General features: G+C 39.2%; 1 protein-coding gene across 1 annotated transcript in view; it reads left to right on the top strand.

The window, feature by feature from the left end:
- Positions 1-25,456, top strand: part of REC114 (REC114 meiotic recombination protein) — a 94,038-nt gene that overhangs the window by 15,365 nt on the left and 53,217 nt on the right. The window contains exon 2 of the mRNA XM_049778429.1: positions 9,737-9,826. Within this exon, the coding sequence (XP_049634386.1) occupies positions 9,737-9,826 (90 nt within the window). The remainder of the gene's footprint in view (positions 1-9,736; positions 9,827-25,456) is intronic.

Below are 25,456 nucleotides of genomic sequence, written 5' to 3' on the forward strand. Positions count from 1 at the left end.
CTAATTTCCCCAATATTTACTGTGCCTATGCAAAAAAAAAAAAAACAAACAAAAAACAAAACCACAAAAGTGATCTTGCCACACCAGCCCTCCTTCCCTTTTTCTTTTCTTTCATTCTTTTGGTCTTGTGGTTATTGTTTGGTTGTTGTATTTGTTGCTGTGATGCATTTTTGTAGTTGCTGGTTTTGGTCTATTTTTGATTTTTGTTTCTTTTTGTGTTTTGTATATTTGGTGGTGGTTGTCAGTATTGCTGTGGTGCTTTTCAGGTTTTTTGTTTGTTTGTTTTTGTTGTTTTATTATAGGTTTGATTCTTGTATTATTTTTATGTTTTTCTTCCTTTTTCCCTTTCTTTTCTTAAAATGAAATTTATAGTCTCTAGAAGGACTCCTTCCGTTTTTTTTTTTTTGCTTGTTTGAATTTTTGCCCCCCTTTTTTCTTTCCTCTTCTTCTTTTTTTCTCTTACCTTCAAACAGAAATATATAACTTGAACCATCATGTTCTGCCTCTCAAATTGAGGGGGAAATAATGGAGGGCACCAAGACCAAACAGTCTTATGAATTTTGAGTAGAAATAAAAAATGATCAGACTTGAACACCAAATCCAAAGCCAACTACAACAGAAACGATACCCAATCATAACAGGCTAGACACAGAAAGGGCCACTTGTACTAGCAGCCCAGGGGCAAAGGAGGGACGATATGGGATGCAGGCTGGAAACAAGGGGTGGAGGGAGGGACAACACTGGTGGGGGAATGGCCCTGATTCAATGTCACATGTACCTGAAGATACTACTGTGAATGATTTGTAATCCACTTTGTCAAAATAAAAATTATTAATATAAAAAAAGAAAGAAAAAAGAAACTGTGGTACATATACACAATGGAATATTATGCAACCACCAGGAAAGGATGAAGTCATGAAATTTTCCTATGGATGTACATGGAATGTATTATGCTAAGTGAAATAAGTCTAGAGAGAGAGCGGAGAGGACATAGAATAGTCTCACTCATCTATGGATTATTAAGAAAAACAAAAGACATTATTGTAATACATGCCCAGAGACAATAGAGGATGAGGGCTGGAAGGAACAGCTCACGATGTGAAGCTCACCACAAAGAGTAAGGCACTCAAGATTTACTGCGGAGATAACAGAACCAGGGAGTGGAGCAAGAACTTTTCCCAATGGAACAGGGAAGTCAATAAGGACCCCTCCTGGATCTTTCCCCTGGTGACTCCTGCTGGACTGGAAGAGATGCCTTTATCAGAGTATCAGAGAACATGGCCTTCCTCCTGAGCTGCTTCTTGGCTACTCTGGTGCATTTACCAGCCCCCCCCCCCCAAAGGAAATAAAAGAAAAAAAATATTCAGGATTAGAATTTTTTTCCTGTATTGTGTATGAGATGCTGTTCCAGCTCTTTCTTTCTTTCTTTATCTTTCTTCTCTTTCTTTTCTTTCCTTCTTTCTTCTTTCTTTCTTTCTTTCTTTCTTCTTTCTTTCTTTCTTTCTTTCTTTTCTTTCTTTCTTTCTTTCTTTCTTTCTTTCTTCTTTCTTTCTCTCTTTCTTTCTCTCTTTCTTTCTCTCTTCTTTCTCTCTTTCTTTTTCTTTCTCTCTTTCTTTCTCTCTTTCTTTCTTCTTTCTTTCTCTTTTCTTTCTCTCTTTCTTTCTTTCTTTCTTTCTTTCTTTTTTCTTTCTTTCTTTCTTTCTTTCTTTCTTTTTTTTCTTTCTTTCTTTCTTTCTTTCTTTCTTTCTTTCTTTCTTTCTTTCTTTCTTTCTTTCTTTCTTTCTTTCTTTCTTTCTTTCTTTCTTTCTTCTCCTTCCTTCCTTTGTTCCTTCCTTCTTTCCTCCTTCCTCCCTCCCCTTCCCTCCCCCTCCCACCCTCCCTCTCTCCCTCCCTCCCTCCTCCCTCCCTCCCTCCCTCCCCTCCTCCGTCCTTCCTTCCTTCCTTCCTTCCTTCCTTCCTTCCTTCCTTCCTTCCTTCCTTCCTTCCTTCCTTCCTTCCTTCCTTCCTTCCTAGTTTTTTGGGCTGCTCAGAGGTTACTCCTGGCTCTACACTCAGAAATCACTCCAGGCAGACTCAGAGGGACCATATGGGATGTTCAAGAATTGAACCCAGGTCCTTTCTAGTTCAGTTTGCCTGCAAGACAAACATCCTACCATTGTGCTATCTCTCCAGACCCTTTCTTGAAATGATTAAATCATCTCCACTGGCAGAACTATCCAAGCTGCTAGTACCCTGCTCATTTGGGAGAGGGACATTTTTCACTTCCCAGTGAAAGTAAATTGTTTCTTTGGACAGTCCCCAGCACTGCCAGGAGCAATCTCTGAGCATGGAGCTGGGAGGTAGCCCCATCGCATTCCCAGGGGGGTGATTTGAATTTGCCCCTAAAAAAGGGAATAATTTAACTCATATTTTAAAGATGTGGTTATATATATTTGAACTGTTATGTGCTTAAGCAAACCTTGTTTGTGAAAGTCTAGAAGACAGTGCCTATGAAGACAGCAAGAATTTTATTCAGAAAAGTTTTTGTTTGGGGGCCATAACCTGGCTCTGCACTCAGTACACACCTGGTACTGTTTGGGGGACCCTATGGGCTCCTGGGGATTAGGTAAGCTGGTGCCCTAACTGCTTGTTGTAACTGTCATTTAGGATCATTTTAAATGATTAAGGTAAACATTGAAGAAATGTCCTCATATTGTGCTTTAGAGAGAGAACAATAACTAGATGACCCCTATGTGGTAATTTCAAAGACAAAAAGAATTTATTCATTTGTTTCCTGGAATGTGACTAAAGTAGATCTATTCTACTTATGTTTCTCATTTTAACCCTCTTGGGGTACTTGGGATACAACTTGGGTGTCTGTCAAGGCTAGCACCTTATCCTTGTACTATATCTCCGACCCCAAGTATTGTTAAGTATTGTGATTAATTTTTCACCTTTGTAATTATGCAAGTACCTTGCCTGCTAGTCATTGTAACTACTTTGACCTTTTCACATGCCTTTTGCATGGCTGTGTGTGTGTATATCCCTTTTTCAATCTGTTCACTTTTTTTATATTTAAAGTACATTCCTTATAAGTATACATAGTTATCTCTTTATAAGTCCAGTTTTAAGATTGTTTTTCATTGAGGTGCTTATTTATTTTGGTTAGAGGCTCCTAATCAGTACTCCAGAGGCTGAGGGCCCATCAAAGTATTTTCAACCTCTGCACCAGCACTGCAATGGGAGAATCTGCTGCTGCAGTGCCTGGGACCTTGCAGTGTTGTACCCTGTGATACTCAGGGAGGACTATGGACTTCCAGGGAGAGAATGGGTTTGGCTGCCCTGCAAGTTTTGCACCTCAACCTCTGTATTACCATTCTAGCCCCTTTTTGATATGCCTTAAAATCATTTATAACTCAGGCCCGGAGAGATAGCCACAGCGGTGTTTTGCCTTGCAAGCAGCCGATCCAGGACCAAAGGTGGCTTGGTTCGAATCCCGGTGTCCCATATGGTCCCCCGTGCCTGCCAGGAGCTATTTCTGAGCAGACAGCCAGGAGTAACCCCTGAGCACTGCCAGGTGTGGCCCAAAAACAAACAAAAAAAATCATTTATAACTCAATGTGATAATCTATTAGCTTAATTTTAACTTGCTATTATGTATTGTCCCATCTCTATTATTTAATAAAAATAAAACTTCCCTTTTGGGGGTGGAGTATTGTTAATGATCTCAATTCTCTTTAAAGAAATATAAATAATAGACATTTCAGTGTACTTAAGTAATTGCTATTTCTAGTGCAAGAAATGTCAGCTTTTAATCAGTCATCTTCTATATTCCATGTAAATGACTTCCTTTAATTGTTCTTTCAGTGCAGTTCAATTATTTAAAGACATTTATTTACTTTGTAAATATTGTACTTTTATCTGGAGACTTCATTCAGAACTTGATATTAATTTATTCAGTCAACAAAGTAATATTGGTGTCATCTTTTTGTAGGAGTTTGGTGTGTCTTTTCTTAAAGTAGACCTTTCAGTTTTTCTTTTAAGGCTGGTTTTGAGTCTGTAAAATCTCTGAGCTGTTGTTTATCCATGAAGCTATGTATACTTCCTTCAAACCTGAAAGTGAGTTTGCCTGGGTGCAGTATTCTAGACAAAGCATTCATTTAATCAAGTTTTGTCACTATATCCCACCACTACCTTCTGGCCTTGAGGGTTTCTTTGACAGGTCTTCTGTAATTCTTTTTTTTTTTTTTTTTTTTGGTTTTTGGGCCACACCTGGCAGTGCTCAGGGGTTACTCCTGGCTGTCTGCTCAGAAATAGCTCCTGGCAGGCACGGGGGACCATATGGGACACCGGGATTCGAACCAACCACCTTTGGTCCTGGATCAGCTGCTTGCAAGGCAAACACCACTGTGCTATCTCTCCGGGCCCCGGTCTTCTGTAATTCTTAAAGATTTACATCTTAAAGATGCTCCTTTGAATGTAATTTTCCTTTTGGATCTTGCTGTTTTCAGTATTCTATCTCTATCTGTGGGATTCATCATTGTGACTAGGATGTGTCTTGGGGTGCTTTTTTTCAGGTCTCTTTTAGCTGGTACTCCTTGGGTATGCAGGATTTGGTTGCATACACTCTTTAGCTCTTAGAGTTTCTCTGCAATGATTTTCTTGACTGTTGATTCTTCTGGGCTTTTCTTCCTGGGTCTTTAGGACACTAATGATTCTTATATTGTTTCTGTTGAGTTTATCAAAGACTTCTATTTTCATCTGTTCACAATTTTTGAGGATTTTTTTCCATTGTTTGGTCATTTGTTTTAAGGCTCTTTTCCAATCTATGTTGTATGGAGCTATTATGCATCTCATCTTCCAGCTCACTGATTTGGTCCTCAGTTGCTGTTACTCTGTTGGAGAGGCTTTCCAGTAAGGTTGTTATTTTGCCAACCACATTTTTCAGTCTTGTTTTTCAGTTTGGAGTTTTCTGATTTCTATTTTCATGTCCTCTTGATTTCTTATTTTTGGTTTGTTCAGCTTGATCTATGCTTTCTTTGAGTTCGATGAACATCCTCCAAATTTCTTCTCTTAATTCCTTACCTGAGAGGCTAAATAGGTGGTTGGCACTTTTTGGGTCATCAGAGCTGCCATCTTCATTCTCTATGCATGGTGTTGGCCTGCATTGTTTTCCCATTGTCTCATCTGTAGTGTGATGTTTTCTGCATGTTGTGCTATAGTACATTGACTAGGAGATGTGCCACAGAGCGAAGTGGAGCAGCTGGGCTCCTCTGGCTCCATTCTTCTTGGGAGGTACCAAGAAGATCATGAGGCTTTCACAGACGCTTCTGGGTGGGGTTGGCCCCAAAACCTGCAGCCGCGGGTTCAAGCAGCAGTGTCTTGAGAGGTGGCTGGCTGTGATCAACAACAAAAATAATATTGGGCTGTTTGTGTGCCAGGAATTATTCTATATACTTGGATATATAACAGTGACCAAAAACAAATAAAGAATCTATCTTTATGGAGCTTACATTCTGCTTGGTGTAGACATGTACATACATACAATATATGTATGTACATACATACAATGTAAAGTACCAGGAGCTATAGAGAAAAATAAAACTTAAGCTAGTAATAGGGGATATTGGATTTAGGTGGCAGGAAGAAGACTGGTGGGAGTGTGGGATGGTCAGGAAAGGTCTTACCTGAAAAGAAAAGATGACATTTAAACACCGAGCTGAGAAGAGCAAGGGATGAGTCATGTGGATATTTAAAAGAGAATTCTAGCTAGAATAATAGTTGTGAAAGTTCCAGTTTATAATTATAACGATGCCTGGTGGATTCAAGGAGCAGCAAGGAGGCCAGTGTGGTTAGAGCAGAATACCCCTGGAGAGAGCAGACTCAGGTGAGCATGAAGAGGCCTGAATGGCTGGCTGAGGGAGTCTGCAGAAATTAGTAGATGAGGTGAACAGCTACTGCAGGGCTTTGAGTTGGAAGTTACATAAACTGACTCCATATTTAAAAGGATTACTCTGGCTACTGCATAGAGAATAAATTGTTTGTAGTTGGGAATAAAAACAGATGGGAAAGTCAACTGGGTTAAGAGACAGTAGGTATGAGGGAAAATTTAGGCTGACTAGTGAGTGAGACCGGGTAGATTGTGAGTATTTTGAAGGTAGATATGAAAGATTTGCTAATGGATTGGATATGGACATAAGAAAGGAAATTCAAGATTCCATGGTTGGAGCATAAGGAAGTGAAGGATGAACTGCTGAACTGAGGAAATGGTGGGAGTCAAGTGCCTGCAAGAACCTGATGGTGCTTTGTATTTGAGAGGCAGTTCTTATTCTTAGTGGGGTAGTGGAGGGGAGGTAGCAATAGCACAGCAGGGAGGGTACTTGCCTTGCACTGCTGACATGGTTTGATTCCTGCTACCATATCTGGGCTCTCAAGCCCTGCCAAGAATGATCCCTGAATTAAGAGTAAGCCCTAAGCACTGCCAGGTGTGGCCTAAAAAAAACAAACAAACCAAACTAAAAAGACCAACAAAACCAAACAAAAATGGCAAACAGAGAAAGAATGGGCAGTGAACCTGGATCACTTGTTTACACAAGAGAAGTCTCACAGTCTGTTGTTCCTTTGTTCTGCTTAAGTAGCATATGGCACTGGCTAATCCCAATGACATCTGTCCCCTTTTTGAAAAGGGAATGGGCCTTTCGGAGGCAGCAAATGAGAGTTGAGTATAGACCAATTGACCAACTGCCTCAAGTTATTGCTAGGAGGCCAGAGGCCAGAGGGACGCAAACTCTTACTTCTGAGAGCAGATCTTTCTATCTCTCCTTTAATTAAAGCATTGTTCTACTCAATGTTGAATTGTAATGGGTTTCCCCTGGTGACTCCAGAACAGTACGCTGTAGTAGACTGAAGTCTTTGTACTTCTGCTCTGGTGATAAACACTAGATACAACTTATATAATGAATGAATCAATGAATGGTATGGCTAGGAGAGTTCAATTAAAGAACTGTTTAGTTTTGAGATCACTTTTGGATTTTTAGTGCAGACATTAGTAACAGTTTGGAGAGCAGAGACACCTAAATTGAGACTTTTCTGGAAGTCTATGGCCAAAACTTGAAAAAAAAAAACCCATAAAAATGATTTTAAAGAAATTTGCCTGTAAATGTTTCTACCCAACATGGGACATATAAGAGAGTTCATTATACTAAGAACCAAACAGTCCAGCTTTCACAGTATCACTAGGAGTGGTCCCTAGAGATCCTAGCACTTCTTGGGAGCAGCCCCTAAAAGAATCTTTGTCTTTTGTAGCAGACATAAATGAGGGAACAAAATTTATCAACAGAGAAAGTAAAATACAAGATGTGTCATGGTCATAGTGATATTCTGCTTTTATAAAAGGTACATACAGTTCTGTTGATAAGAATTTCTATACTATTCCCATATACATGAAAAATTAAACAGGTGTTAGAAGAACGTCAGGATGGAAGTTTTCTTGGAAGGAGGAGAAAGCAGGTAATGATCGAGAGATATTACTAGAAAGCCTTTTGGAAGATTGGAATGTTTATATTCTCACATGGGTATTGATTACACATTTGCTCCAGCTTCTTTTGCAAAAGTGTTCTTTTGGACTCCAAAACAAAATTAAATGGCCATGCTAACAAACTGCCTCTTATGGAATGTGTTGGACAGACACTGATCCTGAAAGCTGTACTGAAGTCCTAGATACTCTTATGTTTGTTTTTTGACCCCAGAGTCAGGGGTTTTATTTGGGACACATTGATGCTATTCAGGGCTTTGTCCTGGCTCTGTGCTCAGGAATCACTGCTGGTAGTGCTTGTGAACCATATATGGTACCCAGGATCAAACCAGGGTTGACTGCATATGAAGCAAGTGGCTTACCTCCTCTACTATCTTTCCAGTCCCAACTTTTGCAGTTTTAAGTGAGCATGATGTCACGAACCATTACAGAATAATCTATATAATCTTCTGGTGGGGGAGAGCCTCATGCAAATACTTAATTCTTAATTCTGGAAAAGAGGTAGAATAACAACCATGAAAGAAAACTAGTGTATAGCATAGCCTTTTTTAGTTTAAAATTTTAAATGAAGGGAGGGAATTCCACAAGAAATAAAGAGTTCACATAGAGCATTAGAATGCCATTCCCATTTATGACAATATAGGTAGCATAGAACATTATATCTTAACAGAATTCAGCAATGTTATAAAAATTCACTTAAGTGGGCCTGGAGCGATGGCGCAGCTATATGGCATTTGCCTTGCACGCAGCTGACCCAGGAAAAACCTCAGTTTGATCCTCAGTGTCCCAAGCCAGGAGCAATTTCTGAGTGCATAGCCAGGTGTAAGCCCTGAGCATCATTAGGTGTGGCCAAAAACAAACAAAAAATACATTTAAGTTAGTTAAGTGTTAAATGCTTTGAACTTTGATTATAAGGTGAGTTTAATTGTATCTTATTTATACAAGGATATTTACAGTATGTACTAATGATATTAAAGTCACTTGAGACCTAAATGCTATTCTGTGTATCTGTCATTTCCCTGACATTTTTTTTCTTTTGGGGCCACTCCCAGTGATGCTCGGGGGTTACTCCTGGCTATGAGCTCAGGAATCGCTCCTGGCTTAGGGGACCATATGGGATGCCAGGGGATCGAACCGTGGTCTGTTCTAGGTTACCGCGTGCAAGGCAAATGCCCTACCACTTGTGCCACCACTCCAGCCCCCTCCCTGACATTTTTATTTAATTGTCTGAACTCTGTACCACAACTCTGGACCAAATATAGTAGGATAACATATGATGAGGACAAATTCAATTCTTAAACTAATATTGAAATTAGGAAGGCAAAAGTGTGATTTATAAATCAGTAGTCAAGCTTCAGAAGCTGTTATTGAGTAAAAGCAAAGTATTTGGGGCTGAAGAGACAGAAGAGGTTTAAGGCACCTGACTGCATGCAGCTGATTCTGCTTCAAATCCTCAGTACCACATATGGTCCCCAACCACTATCAGGATTCACTCCTAACACTGCTGGTGTGGCCTCAAAACAAACAAATCAGACTGAAAGCCCCTCATAATGCTGATGTGATTAGTCTGTGCTGCTACTACAAATTGTGAGAGATCATTAAACTCCAGCAAGGATGTTTGTACTGTTTTAAGAATATCTGGGGCTAAAGCAATAGCACAGTGAGTAGGGCATTTGCCTTGCACACAACTGACCCATGTTCAATCCCTAGCATCCCATATAGTCCCCTGAGCCTGCCAGAAGAGATTTCTGAGCATGGCCTGGTGTGTCCTCCACTGCCCCCAAAAAAGAATATTATAGACGAATTAGAGGGCATCTAAAACAAAGCACCAAGTTTTACAGAGATACGCAGAATTTTTATAGTTGAAGGAACAAAAAAGTAACAACTGTATAAGGCAAGTTTTCCATCATCAAAAATGAGGCTTGATAGGTTCATTTTTTGATTATTAAAATTCATAACTGATAAATTTATAATTATGTTTCAGATTCCTGATATTTTTAATATTTCAAAAGATTAGTTTTATTTATATTTTCAAAAACTTGGCTTTTGGTCCCCATAATATGAGAAACATGAAGCTGTAAGGGAACAGTTTAACACTAAGTGAAAAAGGGCAACTTTCAGGGTAGAAAAATCAGTGTGAAAAATGATTAGTTAGCAATATTATTGGTTTATTTGTATGGCAGGATCATGTTTTCTTTGACATATTTCTTTATCATTTTCCAGGTCTTTGATTCCAATGAAGAATCAGGATATCTTGTTCTCACCATTGTTATATCAGGTCATTTCTTCATTTCTCAAGGAAAGACACTGCTGGTAGGTCTGTTACATGCAGTATATGAAAATATATTTCTTAATTTTGGTGCTTGACATTAATTTTTTTGAGTTCACAATTTTTAGCATCACTGAAATTCAAGTTCACAAATGAATCATTTATTGAATGTTCTACAACAGTTGGAAATACAAAGATCTGTTGAATGTTGCCTGCCATAAAGGGCTTTGATGAGAGTGAGTGTGGTTCAAAGAATTGAAGTTAAAGTATTATAAAATACTTTTATTTGTTTATTTTGGCAACAATTCCCAACTATGTTCTGGGTCATCCTGCCAGTGCTGGAGAAAATGCAGTGCCTGGAATTAACCCAGGCCTCCTGTGTAATAAGCATGTGCTCAGCCCATTGAGCTATTTCTCTGGCCTCTATAAATAATTCTTACTTGGTGGCCGGCGAGGTGGCGCTAGAGGTAAGGTGTCTGCCTTGCAAGCGCTAGCCAAGGAAAGGACCACGGTTCGATCCCCCGGCGTCCCATATGGTTCCCCCAAGCCAGGGGCAATTTCTGAGCACGTAGCCAGGAGTAACCCCTGAGCATCTGACGGGTGTGGCCTGAAAAACCAAAAAAAAAAAAAAAAAAAAAAGAATTCTTACTTGAAGAGGTTGGGTTAAGAGGTTGGATATAATGAGACATATGTGAGAGGGTATGGAAAAATTTCTAAATAGGGTAGCAACTTACTTGGAGGAATAAGATTTGAGGAGATAGGGCAAAGAAAACATGAAGCATGCTATTACTACTTGATAAAGACCTTCATAAAACTGAGACTATAAAGACATATTTGTTATTGATTCTGAATACACACACAGTGTGGGGAATTTTCAGAATGTAGAAATATATAAAAGAAGAAAATTATCTTATTTGAGCTTATGTTTGAATTGCTTATCTTTCAAATTTATTTGAGGTTAAAGTTCATTTATAAGATTGTGTGTTTAAGAAGTATAATTTTGCACCTCTTCAAAATCTTGCCATGATCTGGTATACCAGTATCTGTCTGGCATAGTTCATTGGGCTCCATCCCCACTTGACCCTCCCTTTCTAAGTCAATGTTCAGATATAATATAAATGAACAGACAAGACCATTATTCACTTGTACAATAAGATAATGTACTTTGAGAAGCCAGTGAGATGTGGCTCAAGTGGTAGAGTGCATGCCTATCATGCACAAGGCCCTGAGTTCAATCCTGGTACTATTTACTCCCTTGAGCACTGCTGGGTTTAGTCTGGCAATTCCTAAGTATTTCTGGCCTGAGTTTTATACTCATAGGCCCACTCCACTGCTGAGCTCCACTAGGAGTTGTTTAGGGATCTCCAAGCCCTGCGAAGGGTGACTCATAAAAATATTGTATAAAAAGTAAATGTAATGAGAAATTATTTCATCTAGTTGTGAAGAATATATATTACACATGTATAACAACAGATATTTACTAAAATCCATGTGGCCATAACTTATGGAGATAATGAACTGAACAATTACTTTATGCTAAGCACTGTTCCAGGTGCTCGGGCTAGAACAGTGCATAGAGAAGATGAGAGTCCCTGCACTTCATTGTATAACTCAATCATGAGCAACTCAATAATGAACAACTTTGTAACTGTATCTTATGATTTAATTAAAGAATTTTTTTAAAAGTATATCTAACCACGGTCTGTTCTAGGCTAGCAAATGTAAGGCAAATGCTTTATCACTTGTGCCACCGCTCTGTCTCCCACTGCCCCCCCCCCCCAGCGTCCCATATGGTCCCCCAGGCCAGGAGCAATTTCTGAGTGCCTAGCCAGGAGTAACCCCTGAGTGTCAACAGGTGTGACCCAAAAACCAAAAAAAATAAAAAAATGAAAAAACAAAAAAGTATATCTGTAAATGTGACAGGATGTGAGGGAACCTGTGGGATCACGGATGAAGGGATGCAGTCACTGGTGGTAGGATTGAAGTTAAGAACATTGTCTGAAATTCTAGTCAACAAATTTGTAAATCACAATGTCTAAGTAAAAAAAAACTTTTTTGTTTGTTTGTTTGTTTGTTTTTTGGGTCACACCTGGCAGCACTCAGGGGTTACTCCTGGCTCTATGCTCAGGAATCACTCCTGGTAGGCTCGGGGGACCATATGGGATGCCGGGATTCGAACCACCATCCTTCTGCATGCAAGGCAAATGCTCTACCTTCATGCTATTTCTCCGGCCCCAGTAAAATTTTTTTAATTAAAAAATTCTCTGTCCTGATGGAATCTCATTTTAGCAAAGAGACACAAGTCATATTATATACATTTAGGGCTTTTAGTTTCACTTTTCCAGGACTGAACTTTCTGCTTGCTGGTCTTAGTGCTAGGAGCAGGAGGAGGCTTACAGTGAAAGTTCCTGAACCTGGTGTTTTTTTGTTTTTTTCGTTTGTTTTTGGGTCGCACCGGGTGTGCTCAGGGATTACTCCTGGCTTTGTGCTCAGAAATCGCTCCTGGCAGGCACGGGGGACCATATGGGATGCTTGGATTCAAATTACAATCTGTCTGGATTGGCTGCATGCAAAGCAAACACACTAGTGCTGTGCTATCTCTCCGGCCCACCTGAACCTGTTTTATCTCCATAAATGTGTGTGGATTATTTTTTGTGTGGCTTGGCTTCAGACACATTTTCCCAATCTGCTTGGTTTTGTTTATGAGGCTTCTGCTACACCTTCTCTCCAGGAAAAACTAGGAGGATCCCCCCCTCCCTCATGCTTTTCAATGCTGCCCAAGATCAGCAGCTGCTGGTATTGTGACCAATAACTCCACTCAGAAGCACTTGCAGAAGCCACGTGAATGGAGATGACTCACCCATAAAGGCAGAAACATAGGAGCGCGGGCTCCACGTCTGCATATCTCCTGGTCAATGAGCCTGAGCACAACACACAGAAAACAACACACTACAGTTGTGACAATGGGGAAACAATGCAGGCCAATACCATGCATAGAAAATGAAGATGACAGCTCTGATGATTCAAAAAGTGCCAACCACCTATTTAGTCTCTCAGATAAGGAGTTTAGAGAAGAAATATAGAGGATCCTCATAGAACTCAAAGAAAGCCTGGATCAAGCTGAATGAACCACAAATAAGAATCCAAAGGATATGAAAATAGAAATGAGAAAATTCCAAACTGACAAAAATAGTACAGAAAAATCTTGATAGGTAAAATGAAAACCTCACTGGAAAGCCTCTTCAAGAGAGTAACAGAGCTGAGGACCAAATCAGTGAGCTGGAAGATGAGATGCATAACAGTTCCATATAACAGAGATTGGAAAAGAGTCTTAAAATAAATGATCAGACAATGGAAAAAAAATCTCAAAAATTGTGAAGGAATGAAAATAGAAGTCTGATGAACTCAACAGAAACAACGTAAGAATCATTGGAGTCACAGAGACCCAGGAAGAAAAACTCCATGAAGAATCAGTTGTCAAGGAAATCATTGCAGAGAAACTTCCAGAGCTAAAGAGTGCATGCAACCAAATCCTGCATGCCCAAAGAGTACCAGTTAATAGAGACCCGAAAAAAGCACTCCAAGACACATTTTAGTCACAATGATGAATCCCACAGATATGGATAGAATACTTAAAGCAGTAAGATCAAAAAGGGAAATTACTTTCAATGGAGCATCCTTAAGATTTATAGCAGATCTGTCACTTTTTTTTAAAAGACCCTCAAGGCCAGAAGGCAGTGATGGGACATAGTGACAAAATTCAACAAAATGAACGGTTTGCATAGAATACAATGCCCAGGCAGACTCATTTTCAGGTTTGAAGGACGTATACATAGCTTCATGGATAAACAACATCTCAGAAACTTTACAAACTCAAAAGCCTTAAAAGAAAAACTGAAAGGTCTACTTTAAGACAAGACACACCAAATTCTTACAAAAGGATAACACTAAATCCCCTTACAATTATCTCTCTCAATGTCAGTGGACTAAACGCACCACTTAAGAGACACAGAATGGCAAAATGGATTTAAAAAAAAAGCTGAATCCAACATTTTGCTGCCTACAAGAAACACATCTGAAGAGTCATAACAAACAGACTCAAAATCAAAGATTGGAGGACAAGTCATCTAAACCAGCAATGGCGAACCTATGGCACGAGTGCCAGGTGTGGCACACTGGAAGGCCTTGCAGCTGGCACACTGGAAGGTCCACAATTAAGATATGAGATGCAGTGGGAGGTGAGTGTGCCAGTGTCTGCTTTGCAGTTCACCTGGCAACAGGGCCAGACTGGCCACTGGGAGGACCGGCATTGTCCTGGTGGGCCCCGGCCCATCCTCCGGTGCTGGCTGTAGTCCTTTGAGTGAATGTTTAGCCTGCCTGTCTTCCCCTTAGTAGCCTATGAGCCAGGCAGTGTGTGAGGGGGAAGTGTGGGGAGGGAGAGAAGCTTCACACTGAGTCTGTCACAGGAACTCAGTGAGGCTGTAGTGTGACTCCACATGTGACACCTGTAATCAGGAACAGTTCCTAGTGCTCCCATGTTAGAGAGGTGAGGATATGGGGGGATGTTAATGTGTCTAATAATGTGCTCCTCTGTAAAATCCTCTGTATCTTCCATGGGGGACATGCTAAATTCGAGGAAATAAAAAAGCTGCTTATGATGATTGCATAGATAAGTTCAGTAAGCTGAGAGGAGGGTTGGGCTCTCTGTGAACAACCAAACAGTAATCTGCGCTTTACTTTATGGAAAACTCAATACAGCAAAAAACCAGTAAACTGTATATGTGGCCATTCACAGTGCTTTTGTAAACATCATAATAAAATAACAAAGGCTCCAATAGTGAAAAATAAAAGTCCCTTTCTCATACACTCAGATCACCTCTTAATTAGTTGGTATTGTGATGAATCCAATGCTGTATAGTCATTAATGCGATTAATCCAATTTGCAGGTCATTTTATTTGGGGGATCACAGTCACTTCTCCAATGCATCAAGACTACAGCTAAAACATCTCTTCTTAGTCCTCTGCTGTCACATAAACCTCCAGCTCACTAAGGTTGGACATTGCTGAGCTGCCCCTTGTTATCCTTATCTGGATTTTTCACGGACCCCATGGTTTGGTTTTACTGATAAGCACTTGTCATTTTTGTTTCAAAGGTGAGAGTCTGTCATTGCTTTTATAGAACATTAAAGTATGAACATATCGCAGGATTATCTTTCCTGTGCATCTTTCTTTAAATTAAATTGTTTTCTGGAGGATCTTTGGGTGTTCAGCATTCCTTTGGGAGTTTTGTGTGACAGCAGAGGATTAAGAAAAGATGTTTTAGTTGTAGTCTTTATGGATCTTCTCCCCCCCCCCCACCTCCATGTCCCATCTTCTCTCTCTCCCCTCCCCAAGAAGATGTCACATCTTCTTGTGTGTTGGCTGTTGTACTCCTTACTTATTAGTGGCTGGCCATGCCTCTCAAGTGTGCTTCTGCATTTTAGCCCTGCCCCTGGACTTCAATGGGTGGAGCCTGCATGAGGTCATGTGATTGGGCTGCTCAACCTAAAATGCCCGGGCCTATTTTTTGTCCCAGTCTGGCCCTGCCTGGCAATGTGTTCCTCATGGCTACCTGAACCGCCTCAGAGCTGTCAGAAGCAAAGTCTCACTCCCCGCCTTCGCCTCTGAACCCACCCAGGTACTCGCCTACAGTACAGAGACTTGAGGAGAACAGGAGACACAATCTGCATTCTACATCATTTATTATTAGGTAAACTTCTACTTTGCCCTACCTGTGCTGCTTCAGTTTAATTGGACCAATGATACTAATGTTAATTATAAACTTACCTGGGCTCCTTTTTAAAAACCTATTAAATTATCTGGCTGTTTTGTCTAGGTGTTCATGTTAGGGTTGCACAAGTTTGGTTTTCACCTGGACAATATATTTTTTGACCAAAACGGATGTCTATAATTAATAAAATTCCCCAATCACATATATTTTTATGGGGACGGATTTGTATACAGCACTTCATTAGATTTTTTTTTTTTTTTGGTTTTTCGGGCCACACCCATTTGATGCTCAGGGGTTACTCCTGTCTAAGCACTCGGAAATTGCCCCTGGCTTGGGGGCACATATGGGATGCCAGGGGATCGAACCGAAGTCCTTCCTTGGCTAGCGCTTGCAAGGCAGACACCTTACCTTTAGCGCCACGTCGCTGGCCCCTAGATTTTTTTTATTATACAGATTTTATCTTTTTGTAGACTTGAAGTCTTGAACAAAGAAAATGAGTACAGCAAAAAAAGCAAAAACAGATAGTGGAAGACCATTCCAAGAGGCATGGACAGAGACATATGGAGTGATTAAATGCAGGTGGGAAAGCATTGTGTATTATGTGTAATGAAAGTGCTGTGTCTCGCACATCAAGAGTCAAACGTCACTTTGAGACCAACCATACATAACAGTGTTGCTAAACTTGGTTTAGCTCAAAGAAAAGAGTTCCTTGTAGGAAAATTAGAGGAATATCACTCCTAGTCTCTTAGTTTTAGCAACCGTCCTTCAAAAACTAATCATCTTATAGTTGCCAGCTTTCAAATTTCACTGTGCATGGAAAAACATGGTAAGCCCCTCTCTAATGGAGATTTTATCAAAAAGGCAGTTTTGGCTGGGAGTAATTCACTCTTTCATGATTTCCAAAACAAGGATAAAATTGTGTGGTGCATCTCTGAGATGCCGCTAAGCAGAAATACTGCAAAAGAGAGGATTCTGCAAATGGCTGCTGATGTTAGTCAACAGCTTACTTGCGACTTACAAAAAGCACCCTTCTACTTCATGTGCTTGGATGAAAATACAGATTTTACTAGCCATGCAAGAATAGCGCTCGTTTTGTGTTATGCTACTGGTGACATCATGAGAAAAGAGCTGGTAAAACTTCTGTCTTTGTCTGGAAGAACACAAAGGATAGATATCCACAATGTTGTGATGGAAGCTTTTTCATCACTAGACATAAGTCCAGAAAAAGAGGTTTCAGTTACTAGCAATGGACCTAGCATGGTGGGGACAATATCAGAATTCATTCATTTCTTTGCTAAGGAAGCAAAACATTCACTGATTCAATTTCACTGAATAATACATCAAGAGGCTCTCTGCACCAAAGAAAGCAGCAAAAAACTTGACGATGTCCTCAAAGATGTAACAGAAATGGTGAACTTCATCATGGCGCATGCTCTTAATTTTCAACAATTTCAAGCCCTTCTTGATGAGGTTCAGGCACAATATAACACTTTACTGATGTACAATAATGTCCGGTGGCTGAGAAGAGAACAAGTGTTAGATTTGTGGCCTGCTTGGAAGAAGTTAGGCTATTTATGAATGAAAAGAGGGAAGACTATTCTCAACTCACCAACATGGCCTGGCTTCCCAACCTCATGTTCTTTACAGATTTTACTAACCACTTTAATGTACTAAACAAAAAATTACAAGGCATGGGAAAAACAGCAGAAAGCATGTTTAGTGACATCAAAGCTTTTGAGAGAAAATTGCATGTTTTTGAAAAAAGACCTTGAGAGTGGACAGCTAAATTATTTTTCCAACCTAAAAATACATTTGGATAATTTGTGGACAGTCATTAAAAAAAACACTAGGAAGTCCACAAAGCATATTCCGCCATTGTAGCTGAAGCAAAGGAGAATTTTAGTAAAAGATTTTCTCAGTTCCATAAGATGGAGACAACCCTTTCATTTATAACTTCCCCAGAAAAGTCCACATTTGAAGATCTTGATCTTTCCTGCTTACAGTGGTTGGATATTCAAAATTTGGAAATGGAACTACTGGAATTTCAAGAAAGCACTATCTGGAAAAGTAAATTCAATGACCTGCATGCAGCTCTTGAATGTATTGAGTGTGAAAGGGTGACAAAATCACTGCTAGCAGTTCTGAAAATGAAATCCTAAAAGCGTGGAATTCTCTGCCAGATAATTTTAAGTCCATGAAAGCACTTGGGATTGCTCTTCTTACTTTGTTTGGGTCATCCTATGCTGTGAGCAGCTGTTTTCGGCTTTGAATCATATAAAATCTGATGCTGGAAACAGATTAACGGATGACATGAGTGCTGCATGTGTTGCTCTGAAATTAACACACTATAAGCCAAGCATCGACAAGTTATCAGCATGCATGAAACAACAAAATCACATTAATTTTTTTCAGAGCTTTCCCAATGCATATGTTTACATGAAGCAGTGTTTTCGATTTGCAGTTAAGACACTTTCTAAATTATTTAAATATTATTTAAAGATGTTGCTGGCTCGGTGGTACTAGAGGTAAGGTGTCTGCCTTGCCATAGCTAGCCTAGGACGGACCGCAGTTCGATCCTCCGGCGTCCCATTTGGTCCCCCAAGCCAGAAGCGACTTCTGAGTGCATAGCCAGGAGTAACCCTTGAGCGTCACTGGGTGTGGCCCCACCCAAAAAAAAAGATGTTATTTAAAAAGGGGACTTTACATGGCCCTGTTGTATTCCAATCTGGAATTTCCAATAAAAACGGTTGGTTTAATTGAAAGCTCTTTTGTTTTCTTTAAATCATATTATTAGAAATGTAATGATTTAACTATTTTCAAATTTGATTGTAAATTTTACAAAAAAATGTATGACTCTTTGGGAATACACACTGAGTCTTGACACAGTTAACAGTTTTAAGAAGTTTAACTTTTTTTTTTACTCAGGATACATTTGACGTGTTATGTGAATAATACATTTAAAATATATTGTGTAACTGAATCAAATTCTTCTTAAATTCATTAAATTGAATGAAATCATTAAAACATTATAAATTGCCAATAAATTGAAATGAAAACCAAAGGATTGTGAATCAAATTCATTCTCTGACAATACAAAGATTTAAAAATGATATTACATAGTTCAGGCAACTTTATATAGAGTTTTTAGATACTAAAATCTTGTTATTAAGGTTTAATTTACATGCTGACACTTTGAGGAAATTCTTTGATTTTGTGTGGTAGTTTGGGCACTCGTGCTCAAAAAGACTCATCACTGCCCTAAAGACTCTACTAAAAATCTTCTAGAAATAATAGATTCATATAGTAAAGTGACAGGCTACAAAATTAATATGCAAATATCAATGGCCTTTTTATACACCAATAATAACAGAGAAGAAATGGGCATTAAAAAAAAAATTCCAGGGCCGGCGAGGTGGCGCTAGAGGTAAGGTGTCTGCCTTGCGAGTGGTAGCCAAGGAAGGACCTCCGTTCGATCCCCTGGCGTCCCATATGGTCCTCCCCAAGCCAGGGGCAACTTCTGAGCACTTGGTTAGGAGTAACCCCTGAGCATCAAATGGGTGTGGCCCGAAAAACAAAAACAAACAAACAAACAAAAAACAAATCCCGTTCACATTAGTGCCACAGAAATTCTAATACTTTGGACTCTATTTAACTAAAGAGGTGAAGGACCTATACAAAGAAAACTACAAAACACTGTTTAAAAAAATAAAAGAGGACACAAGGAAATGGAGACACATACCCTATTAATGTATTGGGAGGATTCATATCATTAAAATGGCAAGAGTCCCCAAAGCATTGTACAGATTTAATGCATTTCCTCTAAGGATACCCATGACATTCTTCAAAGAAGTGGATCCAACACTCCTGAAATTCATTTGGAACAATGAAGACCCACTTATAGTTAATGCAACCCTTAGGAAAAAGAAGATGGGAAGTATCACTTTCCTCAAGTTTAAATTGTACTACAAAACAATAGTCATTAAAACAGCCTGGTATTGGAATAAAGACAGGCCCTCATATCAGCGGAGTAGATGTGAGTATTCAGAGAATGTTTCCCATACATACAACCAATTAATCTTTGATAAAGGGGCAAGACATGCAAAATATAGCAAGGAAAGCCTCTTCAACAAGTGTTGGGACAACTGGTCAGCCACATGACAAAAAAACAAAACAAATAAACAACAACAACAAAAAACCCAGACCTACATCTAACACCATGCAGAAAGGTCAAATCCAAATGGATTAAAGACCTTGATATCAGACCATAGGTATATAGAAAAACATGTAGGTAAAGAAAAAAAAAACTATGACATTGAGACTATGACAAGGAGGATACAACACTGTCCAAACAAGTGGAAGCATAGATAAATAAATGGGACTGTATTAAACTGAAAAGCTTCTGCAACTCAAAAGAAATAGTGATGAGGATACAAAGACCATCCACAGAATAGGAGAAACTATCCAATTCAGATAAGGGGTTAACATCTAAGATATACAAGGTACTGACAACTTAACAAAATAAAAAACATCTGTCCCCATCAAAAAGTGGAGAAGAGGGGCCGGAGAGATAGCATGGAGGTAAGGCGTTTGCCTTTCATGCAAAAGGTCATCGGTTCGAATCCCAGCGTCCCATATGGTCCCCTGTGCCTGCCAGGAGCAATTTCTGAGCATGGAGCCAGAAGTAACCCCTGAGCACTGCCGGGTGTGACCCAAAAAAAAAAAGTGGAGAAGAGATGAACAGACACTTCCTCAAAGAACTACAGGTGACCAAAGGCATATGAAAAAAATGTTCCACATCACTAATCATCAGGGAAATGAAATTCAAAACAACAGTGAGTTACCATCTCATGCCACAGAGACTGGCACACATCACACACACACACACACACACACACACACACACAGAGTCAGTACTAGTGGGAATGTGGGGAGAAAGGAACTCTCATTCACTTCTGTCTAGTCCTGCCTTTATGGAAAACATTATGTAGATTTCTCAAAAAACTGGAAATTGAGCTCCCATATGATCGAGGTATACCACACCTACGGATATACCCTAGGAACACAAAAAACAATACAAAAATACCTTCTGCACACTTATATTTATTGCAGTGCTATTTACCATAGCCCAAATCTGGAAACAACCCAGAGGCTTGACAACAGATGAGTGGCTAAAGAAACTGGCACATATACACAATTGAATACTATGCAGCCATCAGGAAAAATGAAGTCATGAAAATTTTCTATATGTGGATAAACATGGAAACTATTATGCTGAGGGAAATTAGTCGGAAGGAGAGAGAAAGACACAGAATAGTCTCACTTATCTGTGAGATTTAAGAACAATAAGACAGTATTATAATAATACCCAAAGATAATAGAGATAAGGGCTGGAAGGACTGACCCACGATATAAAGCTTACCACAAAGAGTTATGAGTGCAGTTAGAGACATAACTACTCTAACAACTGTCATGACAGTGGTAGTGAGTGAGAAAAATAGAATGCCTGTCTTGAGTACAGGCAGTGGTGGGTACGATGGAGATGGGGGGGGGGGCATTGGTGGTGGGAATGTTGTACTTGTGAAGGGGTGTCCTTTTTTATGACTGAAATCCAACTTTTTTGGTAATCCAACTTTGTTTGTAATGGTGCTTAAATAAAGATATTATTTTTATTTATTTATTTGGTTTTTGGGTCACACCCGGCAGTGCTCAGGAGTTACTCTTGGCTTTATGCTCAGAAATCGCTCCTGGCAGGCTTGGGGGACCATATGGGATGCCAGGATTCAAACCACTGTCCTTCTGCATGCAAGGCAAGTGCCCTACCTCCATGCTATCTCTCCGGTCCCAAATAAAGATATTATTTTTTAAAAAATTAAAAAACAGCTTCAGACAGCAGCAAAATATAGAAAAGTTTATTTTTAAAAGAAAAATTAATTTTGCATCGCTTTTCAAAAATACTTGAATTTTCAGTGAATCTCTTACATGTTCTAATTAAGGGCAGAATTTCACTTATATACATTATGGTGGTTCATTTCTTGCTTTCGTGGAATATAACCTTGTCCTTGAAATGTGAGGTGACTTGCAAATTTGCCTGAGTTTCTTTTGACTTTTTAAATTGCAGAATTACACTAGTATACCGTTTATACTGTATCCGCCACTGTTAGGGCTCGTATCAGTTGCACAGGATAGAGTTTTTCTTCAGCTGCAAATGTAGACTATTCTATCTGGTGGACAGAGGGATGCCTACAGCACAGTTCTCCTTGACAATTTGTTTCAGAGGATTTATGGGCCACACCCGGCGACGCTCAGGGGTTACTCCTGGCTCTCTGCTCAGAAATCGCTCCTGGCAGGCACGGGGGATAATATGGGATGCTGGGATTTGAACCACTGTTGATCCCTGGTGGGCCACTTGCAAGGCAAACGCCCTACCACTGTGCTATCTCTCCAGCCCACCTCCTGTGCAATTTTGTGGATCTTTTACTTCAGGTTCTTTGGCCACATTTAGCAGTGCTCAGGGTCTTCTCCAGTGCTTTGCTTGGATGTATCTCCAAGTATGCTTGTGAGACTATGTGGAAGTGAACATGAGCCTCCTGCACACAGAACATGTGTACTAGTCCTTTGATCTATATGCCTGGCGTGATTGTGGGTCTTTTGTTGGGGGGGATTGGGCCACACATGGTAGTAATTGGAGGAATGTGTAGTGCCAGGAATTGAACTTGAGCATTCTAATTGCAAAGTACGTGCACAGCCCTTTGAGCTAAATCCCCCTGTGGTTCATTTTAGTAATGATATCAGTGCATTTTTGGTTTATAATGGATGCTTTTGGAGATTTATTCATACTTCCCCCCCCATCCCATTACTGAGTAGTATTCAATTGTATGGATTCACCTAGTTAACTCATTTATTTTGAGATTCTTATTTGTCCGGGGGTGGGGGTGGTCCACACCCAGAAGTATTTAGGGACTATTTCAGGTTCTGTGCTGAACAATCCCAACAGTGCTAACGGGACTGATTCCAGGGACCTCTCTGACCTTTCCTCTTCTATTAAATTTTTGATGGACATTTGGATTATTACTATATTTTGGCTACTATGAATAATATCACAATACATATTTATTACTAACCTCCACATGAATATACTATTAAATTTCTCTTTGGTAAATTTCTGCGAGAAAAACAGATCTTGTGTTATATGGTACACCTCAGCTTAACTTGCAAGGAACTGAAAAATTGTTTTCCAGAGGTAAATTCCATGAGCAATGTGTATGAGGGGTCCTGTTCTACTATCTCAGCAACACTTGGTATTAGCAGTCTTTGAAAGTGTAACTATCAAGGGAGTGATATAGTACAGTGGGTAGGGTACTGACCTTGCAAATGGCCAACCCGGGTTTGACCCCTGTATTTTAAGCAGTATCCCTGAGTACAGACTATTTATTGGTTAGTTTTAATTGACAAATTAATTCTAATTGACTAGAGATGCTGAACTTTATGTGTTTGTGTGTATGTGTGTATTTGTATGTCATTTGAAAATCTCATTGTTCAAATCTTTTGACCATTTGTAACTGAATTATCTTTTTTTTTTTGGTTTTTGGGCCACACCCGGCGGTGCTCAGTGGTTACTCCTGGCTGTCTGCTCAGAAATAGCTCCTGGCAGGCACGGGGGACCATATGGGACACCTGGATTCGAACCAACCATCTTTGGTCCTGGATCAGTTGCTTTTAAGGCAAATGCCACTGTGCTATCTCTCCGGGCCCTGAATTATCTTTTTATATTTGAATTATAAGATCATATTTTGACTAAAGCAATATCTTTTGGGGGGCTACACCCAGCTGCACTCAGGGGTTACTTCTGGCTCTGCACTCAGAAATCTCTCCTGGCTCAGGGGACCATATGTGATACCAGGATTTGAATTCTGGTCCATCCTGGGTTGGCCATGTTTGAGGCAAGTGCCCCACCGCTGTGCTATCTCTCCAGTCTCTAACTAAGGCAGTTTTATCAAAAATTTGTTGTACAATGGAATCTATTATGCTGAGTGAAATAAGTCAGAGAGAGAGAGAGAGAGAGAGAGAGAGAGAGAGAGAGAGAGAGACGCAGAATAGTCTCACTCATCTATGGGTTTTAAGAAAAAAAAAGACATTTTTGCAACAATCCTCAAAGACAAAGAGAGGAGGGCTGGAAGTTCCAGCTCACTTCATGAAGCTCAACACAAAGAGTGGTGAGTGCAGTTAAAGAAATAACTACACTGAGAACTATCATAACCATATGAATGAATGAGGGAAGTGGAAAGCCTGTCTAGTGTACAGGTGGGGCTGGGGTGGGATGGAGGAAGATTTGGGATATTGGTGGTGAGAATGTTGCACTGGTGAAGGGGGGCGTTTTGTACATGACTGAAACCTAACCACAATCATGTTTGTAATCAAGGTGTTTAAATAAAGATATTATTAAAAATTTTGTTGTACAACTATTTCTCTCCATTCTGTGATTTTCCTTTTCAGTTTTTGTGTCTTTTGAAGAGCTGAAGCTTTGTTTTGATGATATTTAGGTTTTTCTCTCATGGGTCATGCTTTTAGAATAGCATTAAATATGTTTATTATGCTGAGAGTACAATGATTTTTATTTTATTCTTGTTGTCTTGTAGGTTTTGTTCTTAAATTTACCTTTGTTCCATTATGAATTTTAGTGTTATTTTTATATAGTTTCTTTTTCTGCTCAATTTAAAGCAATGTTGTATTGAAGAAAATTATTGTGGAATGTAATTATGGATCATAAAGAGCTTATTTCTGGAGCCATTGAGTTGATTTTTAGTGTATGATGAGAATTGTCTGGTTTAATATTATTGCATGTAAGTGACAGTTCTGGTATCTCTTACTTAAAATACGGTCTTTTCCTTATTCAATTACTTTGCCATTCTTGTTGAAAATCAGTTTTTGTGTTTGTGCAACTGGGTCTATTTCTATGCTCTTTGGTTGACCTTGTCTATCCTTATTTCAATAATGTACCAATTACTTTAGCTTTGTTTGGTTCTTAAAATCAGGTAACATAATTCTTCCTATTATTTTCAAAATTGTGTTAGGTATTTATTTCCATTTTCATACAAATTTTAGAGTCAGCTTTTTTGAAAAATTTCCTGCTGGGATTTTGATTGGGATGGCTTTGAATCTCTGTTGTAGGGGAGAATTGACATCTCTTTAATGTCTTCTGACCAGTGAATATGTTCTAATGTCACATAATCTTTTATTTATTTCATCTTTTCTTATACTTTCAGCAGTGTTGTGTAGTTTTTATAATAAATCTTGAGTATATTTAACTAAATGTGTCTTAATACTGATATTATTGTTACTGATAATATAATTTCATAATTTTCAGTGGCTAATAGTTGATAATATTTAGAAATGCAATTGATTTTTTTCGTGTTGACTCCAAAATCCTGTGGCCATACTAAATTCATTAGTTGTACAGGTATTTTTGGTGTAGATTTTGTGGGATTTTTTTTTTTACATAGATGATCTGTTGTCTGTAATTAGTTTTACATACCAAAAAAAAGATGTAATTAGTTTTACATTCTCTCTTTTTAATCAATACATTCTTTCCAGGTTATACTGTCTAGTGTATCCTTAGCAATACTGTATAGAAATAATGAGAGCTAACGTCTATGACTTGTTCCCAAACTTGGAGGAAATAAGTAAAATGTTGGCTTGTAGGGTTTTTGTAGATTCCTTTATGAAGGAGTTTTGTTCTAGTTTGCTATTCCTTTCAATCACGAATAAGAGTTGAATTTTTTTTTTTCATGACTGTAGGTTCATTCACACTGACTAGCTAACAATGCAAATGAGAGAATGAAAGGGTCACATGCATAGAACTTTTACAGTGGGAGGCAAGATCTGTGGCTGGCTACAGAGTGCTCCA

Source organism: Suncus etruscus, chromosome 1 (genome assembly GCF_024139225.1).
Source record: "Suncus etruscus isolate mSunEtr1 chromosome 1, mSunEtr1.pri.cur, whole genome shotgun sequence".
In the NCBI taxonomy this organism is placed as follows: domain Eukaryota; kingdom Metazoa; phylum Chordata; class Mammalia; order Eulipotyphla; family Soricidae; genus Suncus; species Suncus etruscus.